A 20294-nucleotide genomic window follows, 5' to 3' on the forward strand; every position below is an offset into this window, starting at 1 on the left:
TGGGGACACTTTTGGTTTACACAGTTTAAGTGTAAAAAGGATAGAAAATATTAACCATTGTCAATTGTCATTCAATTTAGAGACTCCGTCAAATCCTCTGTGTCCTCTGAAAGGCCTATAAAGTGTCTCAGTACATCAGTTGGGAGTAGGGTGGCCAGATTTAGGCTGTAAACATACAAAATACCCAGCTAAATTTGAATCTCAGACAAGCAATGAATAATTTTTATAAGTATGGTTCAAATTTTTTTGAGGCATACCATATGTAATATTTTAGACATACTTATATTTTAAAACTTATTATTTTCTGAAATTCAAATTTAACCAGCTGTCCTGTATTTTATGTGCAATTCTAATTACTAGCCTTTTGGCATGAACTTCTGCCACTCTAGATTTTTCTGGGGAGAAGAATTGACCCTGCCAAATCAAATCTAGCCATATCGACCATATTTGCTTAGCTATTGGCAGCTGGAAGCTAGAAGTCAATAAAAGTGAAGATACTTCTTTCAGAAAAAATGTGTTTCCCTTGCGGCAAAGAAGTTACATATTTTTCCCTACCTTGAGGCTTTCAGTTTCATGTTTTCTAATGCACTGCTCCGCTGATGGTACTAATCATGGTAGAAGGCATGCTTGTGAGAAGGACTGCTTGGAACCTACCACCTCCATCAGGACAAAATTCACTCAATGGGCTACAAGTAGTGGAATTCGTGGTATCAAAACATACAGAAGGCATAGTGAGAGACTGAAAAAAAACCCCACCATTCTTATAACACATTATAAATAAACTGTCAAGAGATGTATCAATATTTGAAAAAATGTAAGTTTAGTGAGAAGTACATGGCAAAAGTCCTATATTAGGCTGTTCTTGTATTGCTATAAGGAAATACCAGAGACTGGGTAATTTATAGAGAAAATATGTTTAATTAGTTCATGATTCTGCAGGCTGTATAGGAAACAGGTCTGTCATCAGCTTCTGGGGAAACTTCAAGGAGCTTACAATCATAGTGGATGGGAAAGAAGGAGTAGGCACATCACATGGCAAAAGTAGAATCAAAAGTATGGAGTAAGAGATGCCACACACTTTTAAATGACCAGATCTTGTGAGAACTCACTATCATGAAGACAGTACCAAGCCTTGAGGGATCAGCCCTGATGATTCAAACATCTACCACCATGCCCCACTGGGGATTACAATTCAACAGGACATTTGGGCAGGGACAAATATCCAAACTATATCAAGTGCAAAGGTAGAATTAGAATGTTAAAAGTGAAAATGTTGCATATTTATGCAGGTTTAAACCTTTCAAAGACTTATCCTTTGCCATTCATTGGTAGCTGTTATTATATCATTAAGTGATATTTGTCTTTACGTCTTAAATGAGAATTTTGACATCATTTGGATGTAGAACTAATGCTCCCAGATTTTAAAGAAAGGCAAACTTTTCTTAAACTGATGTTTGGTTCAGATAGAGATGAAATTACTACAGTACACATACAGTTTATTTTTCTGTCACCTCTGGGCTTTTAAAAATGTCTTCTCACATAATAATAAAAATCTATGCTTTGGAATATACTTATCCTAAAATTTCTTTTAAAATAATGTTTACTTTAAATAGTGAAATAACATATTCATTTTAAGATAAATTAGAAAATGCCAAAATTTATCAAAAAGAAAAGTAAAATCACAAAATAACTAACCACAGAGGAAAAATTTCACCGTGGTTATTTTGGTATTGTTCTTCCATTCTCTTTGTATTTCATAGTTGAAAACCTGCATGTATAATATTATATTCTGATTTTTTTCCATTCGTCATTCAACCTGAACATTTTCCATATTGATAAATGTTTTCTCAGTATCATTTCAATGGTTGAATCATAATCTATTCATTGGTGACTTATTTAACCAACCTGCTGGGCCTGGACATCAGGTTACTCCAACTACTTACACTTAAAATGTTATCTGGTGATCTATTTTAGATTCTTAGAACTGAAATGACTGGAAAATGATCTTTAAGATTGTATATTTTGTTTAAATTATATTAGAAGCATTATAGACATTTATTAGGAATATATTAGAGTGTCCATCTCACTGACTTTTATAGCTGCCTTATTTATCTTTCATTATATTAGGATTTTCCAAAGTAGTGGAACTATACTTCATATATATAATATATATATATGTGAAAGATTTCAAGGAATTGGTTCACACAATTATTGTGGGAGCTAGAGGGTCCCCACAATAACCTTCAGGGCGAGCCAGCAGGCTGGAGACCTGGGGAAGAGTTGGTAAAAAGTCTTGAGTTCAAAAGCAGCCTGGGAGCAGAATTTTTTCCTTCTCTAAAGATCTTGGTCTTTATTCTTAAGGCCTTCAACTGACTGATGAGTCCCACCTACATTACGAAGGGTAATCTGCTTTACTCAAAGTGCCCTAATTTAAATGTTCACCACATTTAAAAAATACCTCACAGCAACACTTAGACTAGTGGATGACCACACAACTGGCACCATAGCCATGCCAGCTTGACAGGTTCAATTAACCATCACATTTGTCATCCAAACAGAGTTTATGCTATGTGATAAAAGGCCATGCTCTTTCTTTCCAGTTTTCTGTCTGTCTCCATGCAGACACAATTGACTTATTTAGGACTTTTATGTATACTGTTTTTCCATTTTAAACACGAAGGTTATCTTATCCAATTTTCAAATAAAGCATTTAAGATTGCCATCAGATGATGCTGAGGACTAAGCCTGTGGGCCCTATACAGACATGAGTCAGGATTATTCCTCTACCATGTTGTGACTGGAAAACTTGGATAGGGTAGTTACATCCTCTTCCTCTCAATTTTCTCTCTTGTAAAGAGTGAAAAATCGTACCTATTTCCCAGGTATTTGTGAATATTTATTGAGGAAACATTTATATTCCTAGTAGTATATACTGTGTAGTAGGCCATCTATTAATGTATTTTTTTTTCTTTTTTGTTTCAATTAGTTCAGGCTGCTATAACAAATTACCATAGACTGAGTGGCTTAAGCAACAAACATGTATTTCTCACAGTTCTAGAGGCTGAGAAGTCCAACATCATGGCGGCAGCAGACCTGGTGTCTGATGAGGGCTTGCTTCCGGGTTTGCAGATGGCAGGTCTTCTCATTGTATCCTCACATGGCAGAGAGGAGAGAGAGATCACCTCTTCACTGTCTCCCCTTAAAAAGACACTAATCCTATTCATGAAGCCTCTGCTCTACTGACCAAATTATCTCCCAAGGGTCCCACTTGCTAATACCATCACACTGGGGTTAGAATTTCAACACATGAGTTTGGGGAGGATACAAGCATTCAGTTCATAACACTCTAACTTTTTTCTTTTTTAGCTCATTAACTCCAGTACCCATTTCTAACAGTCAGTGTACAAAAACCTTTCCCTCTTCAGAATACCTAATACTTTAACAGTGCTCCTCCCAGAAAATCTAACATTTTTTTACCTTTTGGGTATAAGCCTCATTTACCCTTTTATTTTTTCACCAAATAGTGTCCATTAACCACTAGCACATAAATGAGATGATTTTAGAGAAACCATTTACAGTAGTTTCCTGCCCCCGTAGCTTCTTCCCAGTTTTGTTTCCGTGGCTTCAGGTTTCGGTTACCAGTAGTAGAGTATGACATTTTAAGAGACAGAGAGACTCATATAACTTTTACTACAGTATATTGTTATAATTATCTTTTGTATTATTATTGTTGTTATTCTCATAATGTGCCTAGTTAATAAATAAATCTGTCATACATATGTAAGCCTAGGAAAAAAACATTATATATAGGATTCAGTACTATCCAAGATTTCAGGCGTCCATTGGGAGTCTTGGAACGTATCCCCTATGAATAAGAGGGAACTACTCCATTTATTTATTTAAGAAATATTAAGAGTGTATTAAATCCCAAGGACTGTTCTGTGTGTCAGAATATAATGTGTTAAATAAATTCATTGCCCTGTGGAGCTTAGATATTAGCGGGAGAAATACCCAAATAAGAAAACCAAAAATATATAACCAAATTATAAGTATTGCTGTATTAAACAGGTGGCCTAGGATAATCTGTGGTAACAATCACCACATTTTACTAGTACACTGTAGCAAAGGTTTATTTCTTGCTTATGAGAAGTCCACAGTGGCTAGTCCAGGCAGCTATCCAAATTTGCTGCCCTCAGCTTTCCAAGATGCTCCTTTCTTATGGCTCCTTCATGTCAGCACGTGCTTCCACTAGAGAAGAATCAAACAGCAGCAGCTAAAAGTTTTTACATGTGTCACTGCTGCTTCATGTTTTATTGGCTTTGGCAAGTCACATGGCCAGGCCTACTTTCAGTGGAGTGAGAAAGTGTGAATCTTGGTAATCCCAGTGGTAACAAAGAACTGCATGTCCCTACTACAAGTATTAAATGCTATGAAAAATGGAAATATAAACAGAGGATACAGGATGTGTAGTTTTTGCAAAGATAATAGAAGAAAAATAGACATAAGCCTTCATGTGCATTTTTGCTTTCTAACAAAGTACATATTTCAGAAAAAAATTAAGTCAATTTAAAGAAAACTATTTAATAACTTGCTACAAATTGGTTCTCAGATATGAGAAAAAAACAAAGATTATACATGAATGGCTGGTGTTTAGAAATATAGAGTTGTTAAATCCATTTGAGGACAGGGACAATAATATTTATATTGGTACCCTCGATTATTTAGGCACAAAGTAAGTATTCAATAAAACTCTGTAGAAGTTAATAATTCTCATTGTTTTAAATTCTTCTTGCTTTTCTACCTGATTAAATGTCTCAAACTAAATTATGGTATAATTTTGTCCTGAGGTTTGATATTGTCTTTCAAGGCCAACTTTAATCATCTTTACATTAATATTTTTATATTCAACTATTGTTTAAATTTGGACCACACACACTTGAATCACTAGTTGTCTCTCCTTATTTGTCTTGGGTGTTTTCCTAAACTATTGGTAAATATTCTGCTGAGATAAAAAAAGGAAAGTTGTAACAGTATCTTAATGTTGGAATTTGAAATCTACCATTTTATCTTTTTTTTTTTTTAAACAACTTTTATGTTTAACATTCCTTTGACAACCACTGTGTTGGAGAGGGATTTCATAAAGTTAAATTAAGTGGGCATAAAATGCCAAGATTTAAAAAATTTCTTTCAAGGTCATGCATGTCCTTCTTAAAGATAGAAGGGTATGTATGTAGTTTTTGGGTAATAGAATTATGGTTTGTCTTTAGACTTCTGTTCTTTTCTCTTGTTTTTGACTAAATCTTTTTATTTTATTTTATTTTATTTTATTTTTGAGATAGAGTTTCCCTCCTGTCACCCAAGCAGGAGTGCAATGGTGCAGTCTTGGCTCTCTACAACCTCTGCCTCCCAGGTTCAAGTGATTCTCCTGCCTCAGCCTCCCAAGTAGCTGGAATTACAGGCATGCACCACTATGCCAGGCTAATTTTTGTATTTTTAGTAGAGACGGGGTTTCACCATGTTGATCAGGCTGGTCTCAAACTTCTGACCTCAGGTGATCCACCCGCCTTGGCCTCCCAAAGTGCTAGGATTATAGGTGTGAGCCACTATGCCCAGCCTTGACTAAATCTTTATAATTTAAGACACAAATCATCTAAACAAAGGACTCAGTTATTCTCTGAGTGGATATGTCAAGAGCAAACTAGAAGAGCGTCCTTATCTCTACCCAGGTGACCTTCATTTCAGCATTTTGGTGCCATCGCTTCTCCATTTCCCAGTGGCAGGTCTGAGGCATCATCTCAGGCCCCTTAGTCAAAAGCTTGTCCTACATCAGTGCCTCAGCTGGGCATGGTGGCTCAAGCCTGCAATCCCAGCACTTTGGGAGGCCGAGACAGGTGGATCACCTGAGGTTAGGAGTTTGAGATCAATCTGGCCAACATGACAAAACCCCATCTCTACTAAAAATATAAAAATTACCCTGGCCTGGTAGTGGGCGCCTGTAATCCCAGCTACTTGGGAGGCTGAGGCAGGAGAAACATTTGAATCCGGGAGACAGAGGTTGCAGTGAGCTGACATCGCACCAGTGCCCTTCAGCCTTGGCAACAGAGCAAGACTCCATCTCAAAAAATAATAAAAAATAAAAATCAATCAATCAATCAGTGCCTCTTCTGTCTGTTCTGTGAATCATGTGACTCAGTGAGAATCTATGCCCTTTGATGCAGTTTACTGTTCTTGGATTTGTATGAAATTTGTTGGTTAGTTGGCAAATGGGACACAGCTGTCTTCTGATTTAGAGAATGCCTTAAACCAGCTACCTCCTACCTTAACTTGATCACTTAAATGGAAAGGGCTACTGCTCCAACAGAGCAGAAATGATATAAAAACTATTTCTGATGTGAGTATCTTGCCTCCTGAATTGCCATGGCTACTGGTGTCTCTGAGGGAAGAAAATAAAAAATAAAAACACAGGTTTTACAATTCCCACAGGTGGTAAACCTACTTTACATTACTTAAGAAAAGCTTTAAAGGTGCAGTGAGGGTTTTTAAGCTAATGACAATTTACGCCTAAAACATTACAATAATCCAATGAAATCAAATAGCATTTAAAAAAGTAACAATTTTGTGTAGAAATTGCTGATAGCATCAACACATGCTGGGAACTTTACAGATAATGGGCTATATCAGATTTGGCTGAGGAGTTATTTATTTGGCCTTTCATTTGTAAATAAGACAGTATGCTTTTCCCTTTAAGGAGTATCTAGACCATGTGTTAATAAAAGACCACCTTTGCCCATGGTGACAGAATTGGCCAAAGCAATCTTGGGTTTTGGTGTTACGAGACAGAACTTGGAGGAACATTAGTAGGTTGTTTAAATGACAGCATTCTATAGTTGAAGATGACTAGATGTAGAATCTGAATATTTGGATAGAGTCCTTGCTGTACTGTTAACTATCAGTTATTTAGCTTTCTATATCAGTTCTTTACTAAGGTTTATATGATCTGGCCCAAGGGTACCTCCCCAACCCCATTTTATGGTCTTTACTCCTTTCTTGCTTCATTTCAGCCTCTCTGTGCCAGATCTTGCACATTCCAAAGACACAGTCCCACTGCAGGCCATTCTGTACTTACTGTTCCCTGTGACTGGGATGCTTTTCCCCCATATGCAGGCTGGCATTTGTTAGGCAGATCCAACATGTTACAAGGTGTTTTAAAAGCTTCAAGTGTTTATCTGGGTTGGTTCTCGAAATAAATGTATGAAGTGAATAGGGATATTTCATGGATGAAGAAACTGAGGGAGATGAATGCAGAAGAGGCAGGATTGGAACCCAGGTAGTCTGGATGGGATCCAAGGCATTAACACTAAGTATTCTCACAGTGCATAATACGCAGAGAATGGTTCACACCCTTGCTTTGACCTTAGGAAAGCATTTTCCAAGGCTGTTCCTTGGAGAGCATTTTCCTATCTTGTTTAAAGTTGAATCTCTGTGACTTTGTTTCTCTTTACTCTGTTTCATATTTCCTTACAGCACTATGTATTTCCTGACATTATACTGCATATTTACTTGTTTATCCCTTTGTTTGTCCCCCCTCCCCCTGCCCGCTAAATACAAACTCGATGAAAGAAGGACCTTATTCTGATTTATGTACCTGTATATCCTGCACCCAGGTCAATTCTTGACTGTAAATGGGACTGAAATGTACTGAAAAAGGGATGTAAGTCAGGTTGAAAAATTATTTATTATGTTTAACATGTTGTTCTTCAGACATTTACTGAACACCCATTTTGTGCTCAACTCTATGCAAGTTTTTGGAAGTATAAAAGCAAGTGAGAACGATGTGACCTCCTGCTCTCCTAGAGTTTAGAACATCTTGGAAGAAACAAACAAGAAGCATGCAAATACATGTAGAATAAGCCTTCTATGAGGGCAAATAGAAAGTGCAGCAGAGAAGGAAGGGTTTAGAGAAAGCTACTGTGAGGAGATGATATCCATACTGAGACCTGAAGGACAGGCTTAAGGGTAAGAGAGGTGGAGATGGAGTTGGGAGAGCACTCCAGGAAGAGGGAATGACAGAAGGCTCTGAGAGCACGTTCCTGTCCTGAAAGTAGCTCAGAGTGACTCCGGTGTAGGATGTGAGGGGCAGAGTTGAAGGTCCGAGACTAGAGTAGAAAGCCAGGGCCAGACAGCTCGTCAAGTGTCCTGAAAACTATTCCAAAGAGTCAGGACTTTATTGTTTGAGAAATGTGACGCCACTGGAGGATTTTTAAATCAGTGTCATTTTAAGTATCTGATTCAGCGTGCTGCCTTCAGCCGGGAGAGTTGGCAGTATTTCTATTTTATCGATGGGACAACTGAGGCCCCAAATAACACATTTAAGAGTTAGGTGGGGTTGATTTAATATTCTCAGTCACCATGTTGTCAGGGCCTCCTAACTCTCTTACCCTCTCACCCTCCATCCTTCCTTCCTTCTGATTGTTATTCTTGTCAAAAGTAAAACATAAAACTATTTATCTGCCATCCTTATTTGTATCCAAGGAACACGTATGAACTCACACAGCTTCCAGAAACCAGTTCCCCTCGGTGGAAGCCAGTTGCTTCAGGGGTGGTGCGGCTTGTATGTGGATGGACACCATGTGTGCGCTGAGCCCAAATTCTCTGTTCTTCTTGACTAGGAAGCTGGATTTGTACCAGGGACTTTTTATCTTAATAGGCGACTCTGGGCTCAGGAGAACAGAGCCGACTTGACAAAGTAGAAAAGAGCTCAGTACTGGTCTGCCCACGCTTTGGGCATGCGTGAGCACTCGCAGCAAAACACAGCTGGCACATCTAATTTTAGCCTCGCCCGCCTTGAAAAGGGGCCCTTTAAGGAAATATATTTTCTCTGAAACAATTTGTATTATAATGTAGCAGCTGATAGACATGACAGAATATTATCATTGGTGGAAAAAAACTCCGCCAAGTAATTGTGATTTTTGTTCTTTTTTTTTTTTTTTTTAGATGTAAAGTGATTAAAGCATCAGTGCATCAAAATAATCATAAAGAGAGAGACAATGGGAGAAACATATTTTATTTAAAAAAAAAAAAATCTGATAAACCTAACTGATCGTTTTTTTTTTTTTTTTTTTTTTTTTTTTTTTTTTTTTTTTTTTTTTTTTTTTTTTTTTTTACAAAATGGATGTAATAAAAAGGGTTATTATTTTTGATATATTCAGTTGATCAGTCCAATCTGATGACATGTGGCATTAACAGTAGTCCTGGAGTAGACTCCAAAATTTCTTCAATACTTAGTATCCACCGGGTTTTCCAGGTAGTAAAAGGTTAGTTTCTCAATCAGCTCTTGGATGCGTCTGGCTCTAGTGTGTTAACAGATTTTGAAAGCATCCGGGACTTACTTTTTTCCCCTTTAACCAGCAAGGTTAGTTCCTCTGCCTTTATTTCTTTTCCTTTCTCCTCCTTCCTTCTTTCGTCCTCTCTTCCCTCTCTTCTGTGTTTTGTTCAGCAGGGTGGCTTACCTCGGAACTTGGCAAAAAGGGGAACAAAAAGCAGCTCTTGTGTGGGGTAGATGGAGGACGGATAAGAAATAATCCACCGCCCGCATTTGAGTTCTTCAGGTTCAGTTCCAGCGGCAGCAGCGTTGCTGCAAAAATCGCTTGCTATTCGAGATAGCCAGCAGAGGGAATCGGAACTTTGCTTGCAGCAGGGGTTGAAGCAGCCTTTTTTTTTTTTTTTTTTTTCTTGGAGGAAATACTGCAGCCTTCTGGACTGCGTACGCTGCTCCCTGGAGAGGCTCTCTCGGTTCCACCCACCGGCTGGAAGGAGGGGAAGTGAATGAAAGGACAGGACAAGCCCCGAACACCATGTCACTCTGGGAGGGAGACAGCAGCAACTAAGCTGTACAAGGTTTTTTTTTTTTTTTTTTTTTTTTTTTTTTTTTTTTTCTTTCTTTTTCTTTCTCTTTTTTTCTTTTTCTTTAAGGTGGGGAAGGAGACAACCAGGAGACAGAAAGCTGATCTGCAAGGATTTGGAATTGTGTTAAAAGGACTTTGATTTTTTCCCCCTTTACGAACGCTGGCAATTGACATCACTACAGACAGCCCGGTTAGAGAACAAACTGCCTCATCCCAAGTGGACCCCGGCAGCTGGGGGAAGCCAGGCAAGATCTGGGAAGGCTGTGTGTGGGTGTTTTTTCTACAGATCTCACTCCTCACCTTTTTTTTTTTTTTTTTCCTTTGGTGTGTGTTTTTTGTTTTGTTTTGTTTTGTTTTGTTTTTTTTAAATTCTTGCTGTGTTGGAACTAGCGAGTGGTGGAGTCTCAAGCCTCATCAGTCACCGGGACTGTCAGGAATAGTGGTTTAAGAGGAAGCTCGGCCTGGGGTACTATACCCTGTCATCCAGTTCCCTGCCTCGGAGATAAAGATTCCAGCTACATGGGCAAACGCCTGGATCAGCCACAAATGTACCCCCAGTACACTTACTACTATCCTCATTATCTCCAAACCAAGGTATGGCTTCACCCACCGTCTGGCAATCAGTGTGGTATCCTTCTGCACTTGGGATGGGAAACAGACAGGCGTGTGAATTATTAGTTAACCCCCACCCCCATCACTTCTTCCTGCTTCTTTGAAATTAGTGACATACCAATGGAGTTAATGAGGCAGAAGAAGACCTAAGAAGAAAGCAGCAAACCCCGAATTGTAGCTTTCTCTTTAAGGAGAGATAATAGTTTCACTTGAGTTCAGTTTCCTTTGTTGTTATTTGGCAGCATAAATGGTCCTGATATCAGGAAAGTCTTTTGCAGATGGGCACGGATTTTAGAAAGCAGATCACAACAGTGATTATCAGGCACAAGAATATAATTTCAGGGGCTTTTCTGGTGAGCTGTTCTTTGTTTGTGGCTCTAAAGGGTTTTTCTTACTGGATAGGACGTGCCAGGGTGGGGGTAACTCAAACTTTTAATCACAGAGTATAGAATGAAAGAAGGGTGTGAGAAGGTATAGGGCTCCTACCAGAGTCTCTGAGAGTTTGTTTATTTTTGTTTTTAATTTGCCTTGCATATTTTATTTTATATTGAAGATGATCAGCATGCTATAGACTGCATTCGGAGCTTTACAATACATGTTCTTTACTTTTAGAAGATCTAGTTTTCTGTGTAGCTGCCATGAGGAGGCCTGAGTCTTGAAAAGGAATGAAATGTAAATGATAATAGTTGGACTTGAATTGGTTAAATACTTTAGGCTTTATGTATGTGTGCTCAAATGACCATTAGGGGCCCAGAGGCAAGCCCACGTAGGTAAGCAGTGGGCAGTACCTACCCTGAACTTTATCCTGCAGTTAAGACATGAAAGACTCTCAGGTGTGAAATCACTGCTCCAATTTGTCAATTACATTGGACTTAATTAGGGGAAAACATGTTAGCGGAGTGACCACCTGGAGACTATGGGTGATAATTACTTTGTGTTGCATTAGCATTAGCCAGACTCCACCATCTCCTTAATAAATAAATATGCCGAGAGTGAACAAGGCATGCCTGAATGATCTGTGCTGTCACCAGGACTCGGTGATGTGATTAGGGTTTGGTAATTCATGCTGTAGTTATCTCTCATTTATTTTGTCTCATCCGACAATGCCTATTTGTAAACCAGACTGGCAAGCTGACTTTCAGTATTATATGAAAGATTGTTGCTTTATTTATTTCTTTTTCAATTGCTTTATAATCCACCCTGCCCCTCCAAGGTCGACTCACACTGCTGTTTGCCTTTGTGAGCATTTAGTTTGTGCTGCTGATGCTTAAATAGACTAGCCCTCCTGCTTGGTGCCTCGAGTTTTAACTCTTTGGGGGTGTTAGGTAGAGAATGCTGCCTGCCATTCGTCAAGGAAATGGCAGAGCAAGGACAAGTTAAAAGGGGAAAATTTACAGTCATTTCTCATCCCTCAACGAAACAAAAACAATAAACTCAAAGGCTGCATGAAAAATATCAGACATTCCATCCCTTTTACTTATTTCAGAAATTACAGTTTGTTTTGGGTTCTTGTTTTCTACTATGGTGTATATTCAGAAAAGAAACTTTAGATTGAAATGAATAACATAATTGTTTTTCTGTTTGAAACCTCTTTTAACCTATTACTAACAGGAAATAGTGAATGTTATGCACATTTTTTTCAAAGACACAGGGTGCTGGATGAGCTATACTAGTAGAAAGTGTGTGTGTGAGAGAGAGAAAGATGGGGGTTAAAGAGGGAGAGTGGAGTAGTGAGGGAAAAGAGAAGAGCCTGAAAAATAGGGAGATTTTAGATATCTGCTTTGGAGTTCTATGTAATTTAGTGTTGTATAGACAGGCAGCATCTGGATCTTGTTACTCTCAGGCTAGCCAACGCCATCAACTTCTGGAACATTTTTAAAGAGTTAGATCCATTAGGCATTCTATGTTGATATTTGGATAATCAGATCAGGATAGTAGGGAATATAAGATCAGCTACTTTGCCTATCATGGTAGTTCATATTGATTATTATGTTGTAAAATGTTGACAATGCTTTGAAGTTGTCCTATATTGTTATGGTGGCTCTGAAATGACAGACATTAATAGCATTTCTGGAAGCTGAAGATGTGAAAACGTGCCCTGTTTTGAAACTTGCATAGAGAGGAAATGAGGTGAAGAGTCAATGTGCAATCATATTTTAAAATGGGGGTACTGGGGAGTTTCTGACAGGGTTAACACTATACAATGAAGCACCATCATGTTTCAGTGTAACAGGAAAACAATTAGGTTATTTCCATATCGCTTTTTGTTCCTTCTACACTTATACCTCAAAATATAATTTATAATAATTTTAAATGAAGTACATGCTGCTTATATTCATTTGGTAAACCTGGGTGGAATTCATAAAATCCACTCTTTGTAGCCTTGGCTTAGAGTTATAATCTAATTTTAAATTCATAACTATTTTAAATGATGCTGATACATCAAGAACACTTACATTTGATGAAAATAGAATTCTACGGTAGGTCAAAATCACATTCTGGTGATAACATATCTTAAATTTTTCTCTTAATTGAGGTGGGTTTTATTCCTGCCAATCCACAAGGGCTGTTTGCTATCATTAGTTTTTTGGGGAAAATCTTCATGGGATTTTAAAGGATTGAAATGTTTATTACTATATTATTTCAGAGAATGCACACATGCTGAACTCTCTTTTTCTTCTTATGTAATGATAAATACCTCTGCTATTTTTTAGTGATAAAACAAAATGAAAATGAGATTTAAGAAATAAATGCAGATGTTTCCATTCCCTGGAATACATAGTAAAGTTTTAGAAGAACTTGTGACACTTCCCTGCCTTCTCTGCTCCTGTTATTTAACATTGCATTGCAACCAATCTCTCAACTTTGCCTCTTTAAAGATAAATGTTGATGCTCCTTCAAATAATTTTTCAAATCCTTAAAATGTTTTATATTAGAAAAATATGCATGTAAGTTAAGATGAAAACCCAGTGGTTGACTCGTAGCTATAATGTGTAACAATATTATCATCCTATGCTCCCTCTTTCACACCTCACATCTTTAAAACGTTGTCATTTGTCAATTTTCTTTTTGATGAATTTTTTTTTTCCTACCAAAAGAAGCAATTTCAAGGAGGAACATTACTTTGGTTAAGGAATAATGAAGAAATCTTAGTGACATCTTATAATATTTAAATAAGAAACAGCTGGATGAAAAAAATAGTTTATCAAGGCAAATTTGCTGTTTGGAAGGGACACCCAGAATAATCAGCAAGTTTTAGAGAAAGGGGGCTCAAAAAATAGTTCATTAGCTTAATGACAAAATATAAAATGTTTGATTAGTTGTAATCCAACATTTTTCAAATATTTTATCACTCTTTCCAAAAAAAAAAAAAGCAACCTGTTGCTGTTGAATTATGAGATTCCAGGTGAATTTCATTCTGAATTTTTGAGGTACTTACCAGGTCTGGATGGGGTGGGGAGGGGGAAGGTGCAGGGCTGGGGGGATGGGGGGAAAGGTGTGGGAGTGGGGAGTAGGGGGTTCTTGAAAAAAATTTCGTTGAACTAGGTAAGCTTAAAAGAAGAAAACCTGGTTACAGCCTGGTGAATTGATTTTTTTTCCAGCTGATAGATACTTCTCTCACATATATTTGGAAAACTTTAGTCATCTTCATAAAACTTAAAAAGTCACCTAAGCATACACAGCGAGTTTCTCCTTTCTTCCTTTTCCACACCCTTACCAGTTCACTATGTTTCTACCAATCCAGTGCACAGTTTCTAATGATGTTGCTCTCACATGAGTTTACTGAATTCCCTTCTTTGGTCGTCCGGTTCCCCCAGAAGGTCTTGAAGAAAGGGGTTCTGACTAGTGGACCCAAACAGAATTTCTTTGATTGGTGGTACTCAGATTGTGTTTAGAGCCTGGTATGAAGAAGGGGCCTGGTAAGGAGTAATTAATCAACTGCACATTGATTTCAGGCTGAATATTCAACCATCTGCAGCCACCCGTCTCTAAAAGTGTAGCTGAAGCACAATTGATTGTGCCATAGAATGAGCAAACACTTGAAAACACAAGTAAGTGAAGGAAGAGAGGCTTCTATGGGGCGAAGGATATTCTTAAAGATGTGAATGTACAGATCCTTCAAAAGCAAAACAAAACAACCCTGTAACACACTCCTTACACATGAAAATGTAGAAAATCTTGCAGAGGGAGGGAATGAGTTTAGAATTTCCTTAGTACTTCCTGCCTCAGATTTGCATTGATATCCAGAGTTGGTAACGTGCCAGTTGTTTTAAAACAGCCTTGAAAACTCCAAAGTTCTGTTTTCCTTTGAAAGCCTGAAACATACAAAACTGGTTTTCTAAAATCTTCCAGCGATGGAATTTTTAGGTACAACTACAAATATTTTCTTTCGCTTCAAGGGGGTAATACAATAGCATGAATCTATGATAGCGTGAAACTGTGATAAATCCTGTTTGTCTCACTTTAGACTGTATAGAATTTTTAATTGGTTTCAAATAAGAGGAAAATAGAAGGAAGGGGCCATCCTTGTTTCTCAGTTTTGTTTTTTTGTTTTTTTTTTTTCCTTAACTCCCCCAAGCCTTCATTATCAGTGGGATTGGATACAATTCCAATGCATGTTTTGCTATTTTTTTCCCCATGATATAGACATTGTTTATACAACACTAAGTTTGGTGCCTACTTAAAAGGAGTAGAAAAGAAAAAAGTTCATGGTATTTTCTTTTCTCCAGAATGGAGTCAAACATAAGGAAAATATCATGTATATTTAGCAGCATCTTTCTAAAGCATTTTCCTTTCACTTTCTTTCAATTTGGAAAAATATAGCACAAAATTACAGCACAGAATTATTTACATGAAGTAATAACATGTATCTGAGGGCTGGGGGTGGGGTCATTTGCAGGGAGGGACACAATATAGAAGGGAGGATGCAAGTTCTTTCCAGGTCTTTCTGGCTTCAGGATTTCTGGAAGGCTTCATTTTTGCACTAATATGATTTTACACAACCCTTTTTGACATTATCAGTCTTTTGGCAGAGAGAGAGTTCAGTCACAATTATGTCTATGCCAAATTCTAAAAACAAACCAAAACAACAACAAAAAAAGTATTTTCTTTTAAAATAAAACTTTTTTAATGTCAAACTTTTTATTCAGAGTAAATGGTTGATGTTTATTCAAAATTGGCTTCAAGTACTACATTGAAATTGTTTTGTAACAGTTTCATAAGTCACAGCTGTATGTGATTAAATAGTGTAATATCAAAAGCATGTGAGAATAGACGTTTTTATGCTATAGCTGTTGCACAGCAAGAGTGCAGATGGAACTGAAGGGAGACCAAAAGCGAAAATGTATTCATGTGGTGTAATACGTGTGTTGAGGATATGTGTTGCTATTTTTTGCAGTAGTGGGAAAATGTTGAACTATTTTGGATGAGCTTAGAAAATATCCTCTCGGAAAACGGAAACAGACATATAATACCATTTTTAAAATATGGAGTGGATCATGCCATTCAATTAGAAAACACATAGGTGCTGAATAGAACTGAGACCAATTCAAATGGAAGAATGAAAATTATTCCCATTGAGCACACTTTCAAAAAGCAAAAGTGACTTTCTCATTTCTGTTTTGAAATTATAATTTTTTTTTACTACTTTATGGAACAATTGTAAGAAAACCTTCAGCCCATTTATATCTAAAGAAGAGTATCAGACAATAAGAATCAGCAACTTACAGATGGCAAAATAGGCAGCAGTATATTGCTTTTTAAAGATATTTGGATATATGATGCTATTCAATGTTATATAAATATTACTCTTTTCTTACCAGTGTTAAAAATTACAAAGCTACACAAAGACATACAACTTTTGCTTCTATTTCTGCAACAGAGATGTTATCATAAAGAGGTGTCGGTTTTTATGAGGTGATTTAATACAGTATTTTTGAAATAATATTTGTTAATAAAAACTAATAACCTCTAGCTTCCTAGAGATAATAAATCTATAGGATTAGTCATACTAATCATCACCACTATTCATATGTGATTGTTTTCAGGGTCTTGAAAAAGCTCATGGAATTGTCTATTTTTAGATTTCAGATTTTAGACAAAAGTAATTTTAAAAAGAAAAAGAGAGGGGCGGACTGAGATGAGTTAAATTTTGCTCGGTTTTGTTTTTATTTTTTCTTTTAAGTTGATACTGGCAGATAATCTGGTCTCATTAAAAATGTTTTGTTTTATCCCTGTAGGTTGATTAATCAGGGAGTATATATTATGTGGAATCAGGAATAAAATTTTAATAATTCAAAACCAATTCCTAATAAATAACAAATTTCAAAAGTATAGATAATAAAGGAAAGATAATAGACCCTATCCTTTCGTGGGGGAATTATCTGATTTGTATGTCAATGCATTGGTTTCTAGGTTGGATTCCTTCACTAGGATCCCTTCCATTGTGAGATAGCTGAGCCTGCTTTGGTATCTTAGTGGTGTCTTCAGGTGACCTCGGTTTTGTGTCATTCATGAGTTTTTCTTTGGTTCCCGGATGCTTTCCACAGAGCAGATCAAATGCTGCTTTATTGGCTCTCTGGTGATTTGAAAAATTTAACTGTCTTCATCCTTTTATACATCTAAATCCAGTGCACTGAGAGAAACACGTCCATCACTTGGGAGTGGGTGGATAGCAGTTCCCAGGAGTGGAACAAAATGACAGACGTTCTTTAATCATGATCTTTTCCAGCTTTGTTGTGGTGGTTACAATTTTTCTTCTGAGTGGGTAAAATTAAGGTGTATCCAAAAACCTAATTGCGATAGTATGATGCTATACTTTTCCACCTTTAACTTCCTGTCTGCAGGTGGTGTGGAGCTAAGTGGTTCTGCATGTTTGGCTAAACCAGTTGAGGTAATGAAGGAGACTAGAATTGCCACATTAAAATACTGACAACCTTAGTTTCATGAATGATTATAAGTACTCGGTGTAAATATAACAATTAATGAAATATTATTTTGACTGGATCCAAAACCTACAAATCTGCAAAACCTACCATCTCTGAGTCTCAGAATAGTAGCCTAGAAAACGTGGGAACTGAATACTGTGGTTACTACAGTATAGGGTATTGTAGGAGGGAAATAACTTCCCAAGAACATAGAAACAAGAATATTATCTTTTCTACTTTTTCTTTTAAGATTCCCTTCTTGTTTTTCAAAAAGCTCCTGTTAGCTGAATTAATGAAAGCAAATGACATATACAATTTTAAATTATTATTTAAACTTTGAAAAATCATACATTATTTTCATATAACTTAGTCCATAAGTTGCTGTTAGGCTTGCTTCTCTGAGTATATTTGGAGTATAAAACAAGGAAGATAATCATTTAGGAAAATGGGTTTCTATTCATATCAGTCTGTGTGTTCATTTATTCATTTGCGAAATGAATGAAATAACCCTGACCTCAACAATATATCATAGTGGCCTCTGCTATGGAAGGCATGAAGTTGCTGAGCTGTTAAGAGAGGGTGGTTCATAAATAAGTAGCAATGTTATCATTTCTGAAGCCCAAGTGCATGTTTTTATTTACTTTATTACAGACTCAGCTCTGAGGCGGGTAGTCTGTCTTTAACACAGAAGAGAGTTTAGGAGCTCCTCAAATGTGTAAAAGCCATTTCTATTTGCTGAAGCATAGCTCTTCACCACATAATCATTGAAAATTATGTTGTAGAAGAATATTTAGTGATGGGGGAATGTTTATAATACATCAAATGGTTAAAACAGGGAATTATGTTCCTAATATTATAAAAGCATAAAGAATCCAAATATAGACATATACAAAGACTTAAAGAAAATATATCAAATTCTCAAGGAAGATAAAAAGTAAATGGAACCTTGAATTTTGTTTCATGAATGATAAATACAAAAGTGAGACTCGACTACATACCTTATTAGTCAAGGGTACCCTAATAGTGCCCTTTCCTGTTGTGCGGCAAGTAAGGTATAATAGGAGAAAAGTAAATCTAACAATATTTTAAATATTGATAATAATAGTTTTAGGAGCTGATTTTTAAACTTCTTTTAGACTTAACTTTCCTATCATTATATTGTGAGGTTAAGAAATTGGTATATATTACATTCAATATGCTAGATGCAAATGATCTTGTGTTCTTCCCACTCTTAGCTGATAATTTTCAAGCTGAATATTGATCATGCATAGAGTTTAATAAGGATTTTTTAGAGACATCTTATTGCTTTTTAATCCTGTGTACTGCTACTTAGTCATTTTCACTGATTGATGACCATTTAATAAAAAGTGAAATGGAAAACAATACTAGCTATCTGGTTTTCTGGAACTGGTTAAAATATATTGAATGCTTTCCTTATGCATGTGAGTCATATTTGAAGCTATTGTTGATGTCTGTAAATTCTCATGTTGCTTCTTTTAACATTTGTCAAGCATATAAATGGTATTCTGACACCCAATATATAACTTACAATTAAGTAACTTAGAATTCAAGCAAATATATTTTTTAACTAGTTTTGAGTAGGTGAAGTATTTGAAGTATTTAAGAGACTTGGAATAATTTTGGTGACTTTGTTTGCTAATAATTCATCTCATCTCCATATTTATGTAAAATTTCAGAGATCGTTTTCTGGGATTCTCAACAAATAAATATGTGACAGACCTATGGCCTTTAATTTCTTCTTGAAAGATAAGAAAATCACATTTTATTTTCTTTAACTTGGTGGGAACTACCCTTGGAGGGTGGTGACAGTTCATGGATTAACCCTGGTCTCCTGTCTATTACCAATGTACACCAATTCAGGCTGCATCTTTAGAAATAAGAATGTTGCATTTTTAGTCTAAGGTAGGTAGAGAATCCTGGAAAGAATAGAACTCTGATATCCTTTTCTCAATTTATTTCAAACAATTAACCACTACTTTTAAACTTTATTATTTACCTGCTTAGGACAATTTGGCTTCATGTAAGCAGTGGAAGTTTCTCTTTCAGACTCATGTTTAACTTTGTTGTTGAGCTGGAAAAACACAAGAAAAGGCCAGTGGGAACAGATGAAAGAACATTAAGGAATTTCTCTTCAAGTTTTCCTGTTTCCTGTAACAACAGATACTTTTTGAGGCCTCCATCCCACATCCAAAGACACATATTAAAGTGCACTAACATTCAACACCAGATTTAATTATTTCACAATAATGTGTTGAAAAAACTTTTATAATTTTGCTTCTGAAACTCTTAGTCCAAGTATATTTAATTGATATGTATCTGTGAATTTGGAAACATCTTGCATACATGAATATTCTTGCAAAGTGAAAAAAACCTAATCTACAAATCTTTTTCAGGTACAAAGAGATTATTAGAAGACTAAGTGGAACAATGAATAAAGTTGACAGTGTGTTATGTTTTGTAGATATGCATATAAATGTTAATTGATTTGGGTTTTGCAGTTTTTCTTTTCAGAGTTTGGAGGCAATGCATTTGTTTCCTTGCACCAGTGTTTTTGTAGGTCCTTAAGATGGTCACAGCATCTAAAAAGCTGGCCATATCTTTCACTATTGTGGCCTTTTGGCACTCAAGATATCTCTGTATTTTAGTAATCCCAAATTTCCGGGGAGGAACATGTGGTAGAACAGCACAGTGTATTGGAAAATGTCATTAACATTCTTTGGCTAAAATATTTCAAAAGCAGACACATTGGATTGACCTTTGGCAGTGAGAGCAACTGGGAGTTCCAGGTCTGGGTGCCAGGTTCACAGAATTTTTTATTGCGTAATTGGTG

At 36.6% G+C, this 20294-nt stretch overlaps 1 protein-coding gene across 9 annotated transcripts in view; it reads left to right on the forward strand.

The window, feature by feature from the left end:
• The window catches only part of RBMS3 (RNA binding motif single stranded interacting protein 3), a 1467317-nt gene that overhangs the window by 715271 nt on the left and 731752 nt on the right, over positions 1-20294 (forward strand). For 2 of the 9 annotated variants that reach the window (XM_017955996.3, XM_031662887.1), the window contains exon 1: positions 9723-10499. The exons of 3 other annotated variants lie outside the window; for them this stretch is intronic. In XM_017955996.3, the coding sequence (XP_017811485.1) occupies positions 10425-10499 (75 nt within the window). In that variant the 5' untranslated portion in view covers positions 9723-10424. Of the gene's footprint in view, positions 1-9721; positions 10500-20294 lie in introns of those variants that run through there. 4 more of the 9 variants (XM_031662886.1, XM_021933880.2, XM_021933878.2 and 1 more) reach the window with 4 other exon arrangements.

The sequence above is a fragment of the Papio anubis genome, chromosome 2 (assembly GCF_008728515.1).
Source record: "Papio anubis isolate 15944 chromosome 2, Panubis1.0, whole genome shotgun sequence".
In the NCBI taxonomy this organism is placed as follows: domain Eukaryota; kingdom Metazoa; phylum Chordata; class Mammalia; order Primates; family Cercopithecidae; genus Papio; species Papio anubis.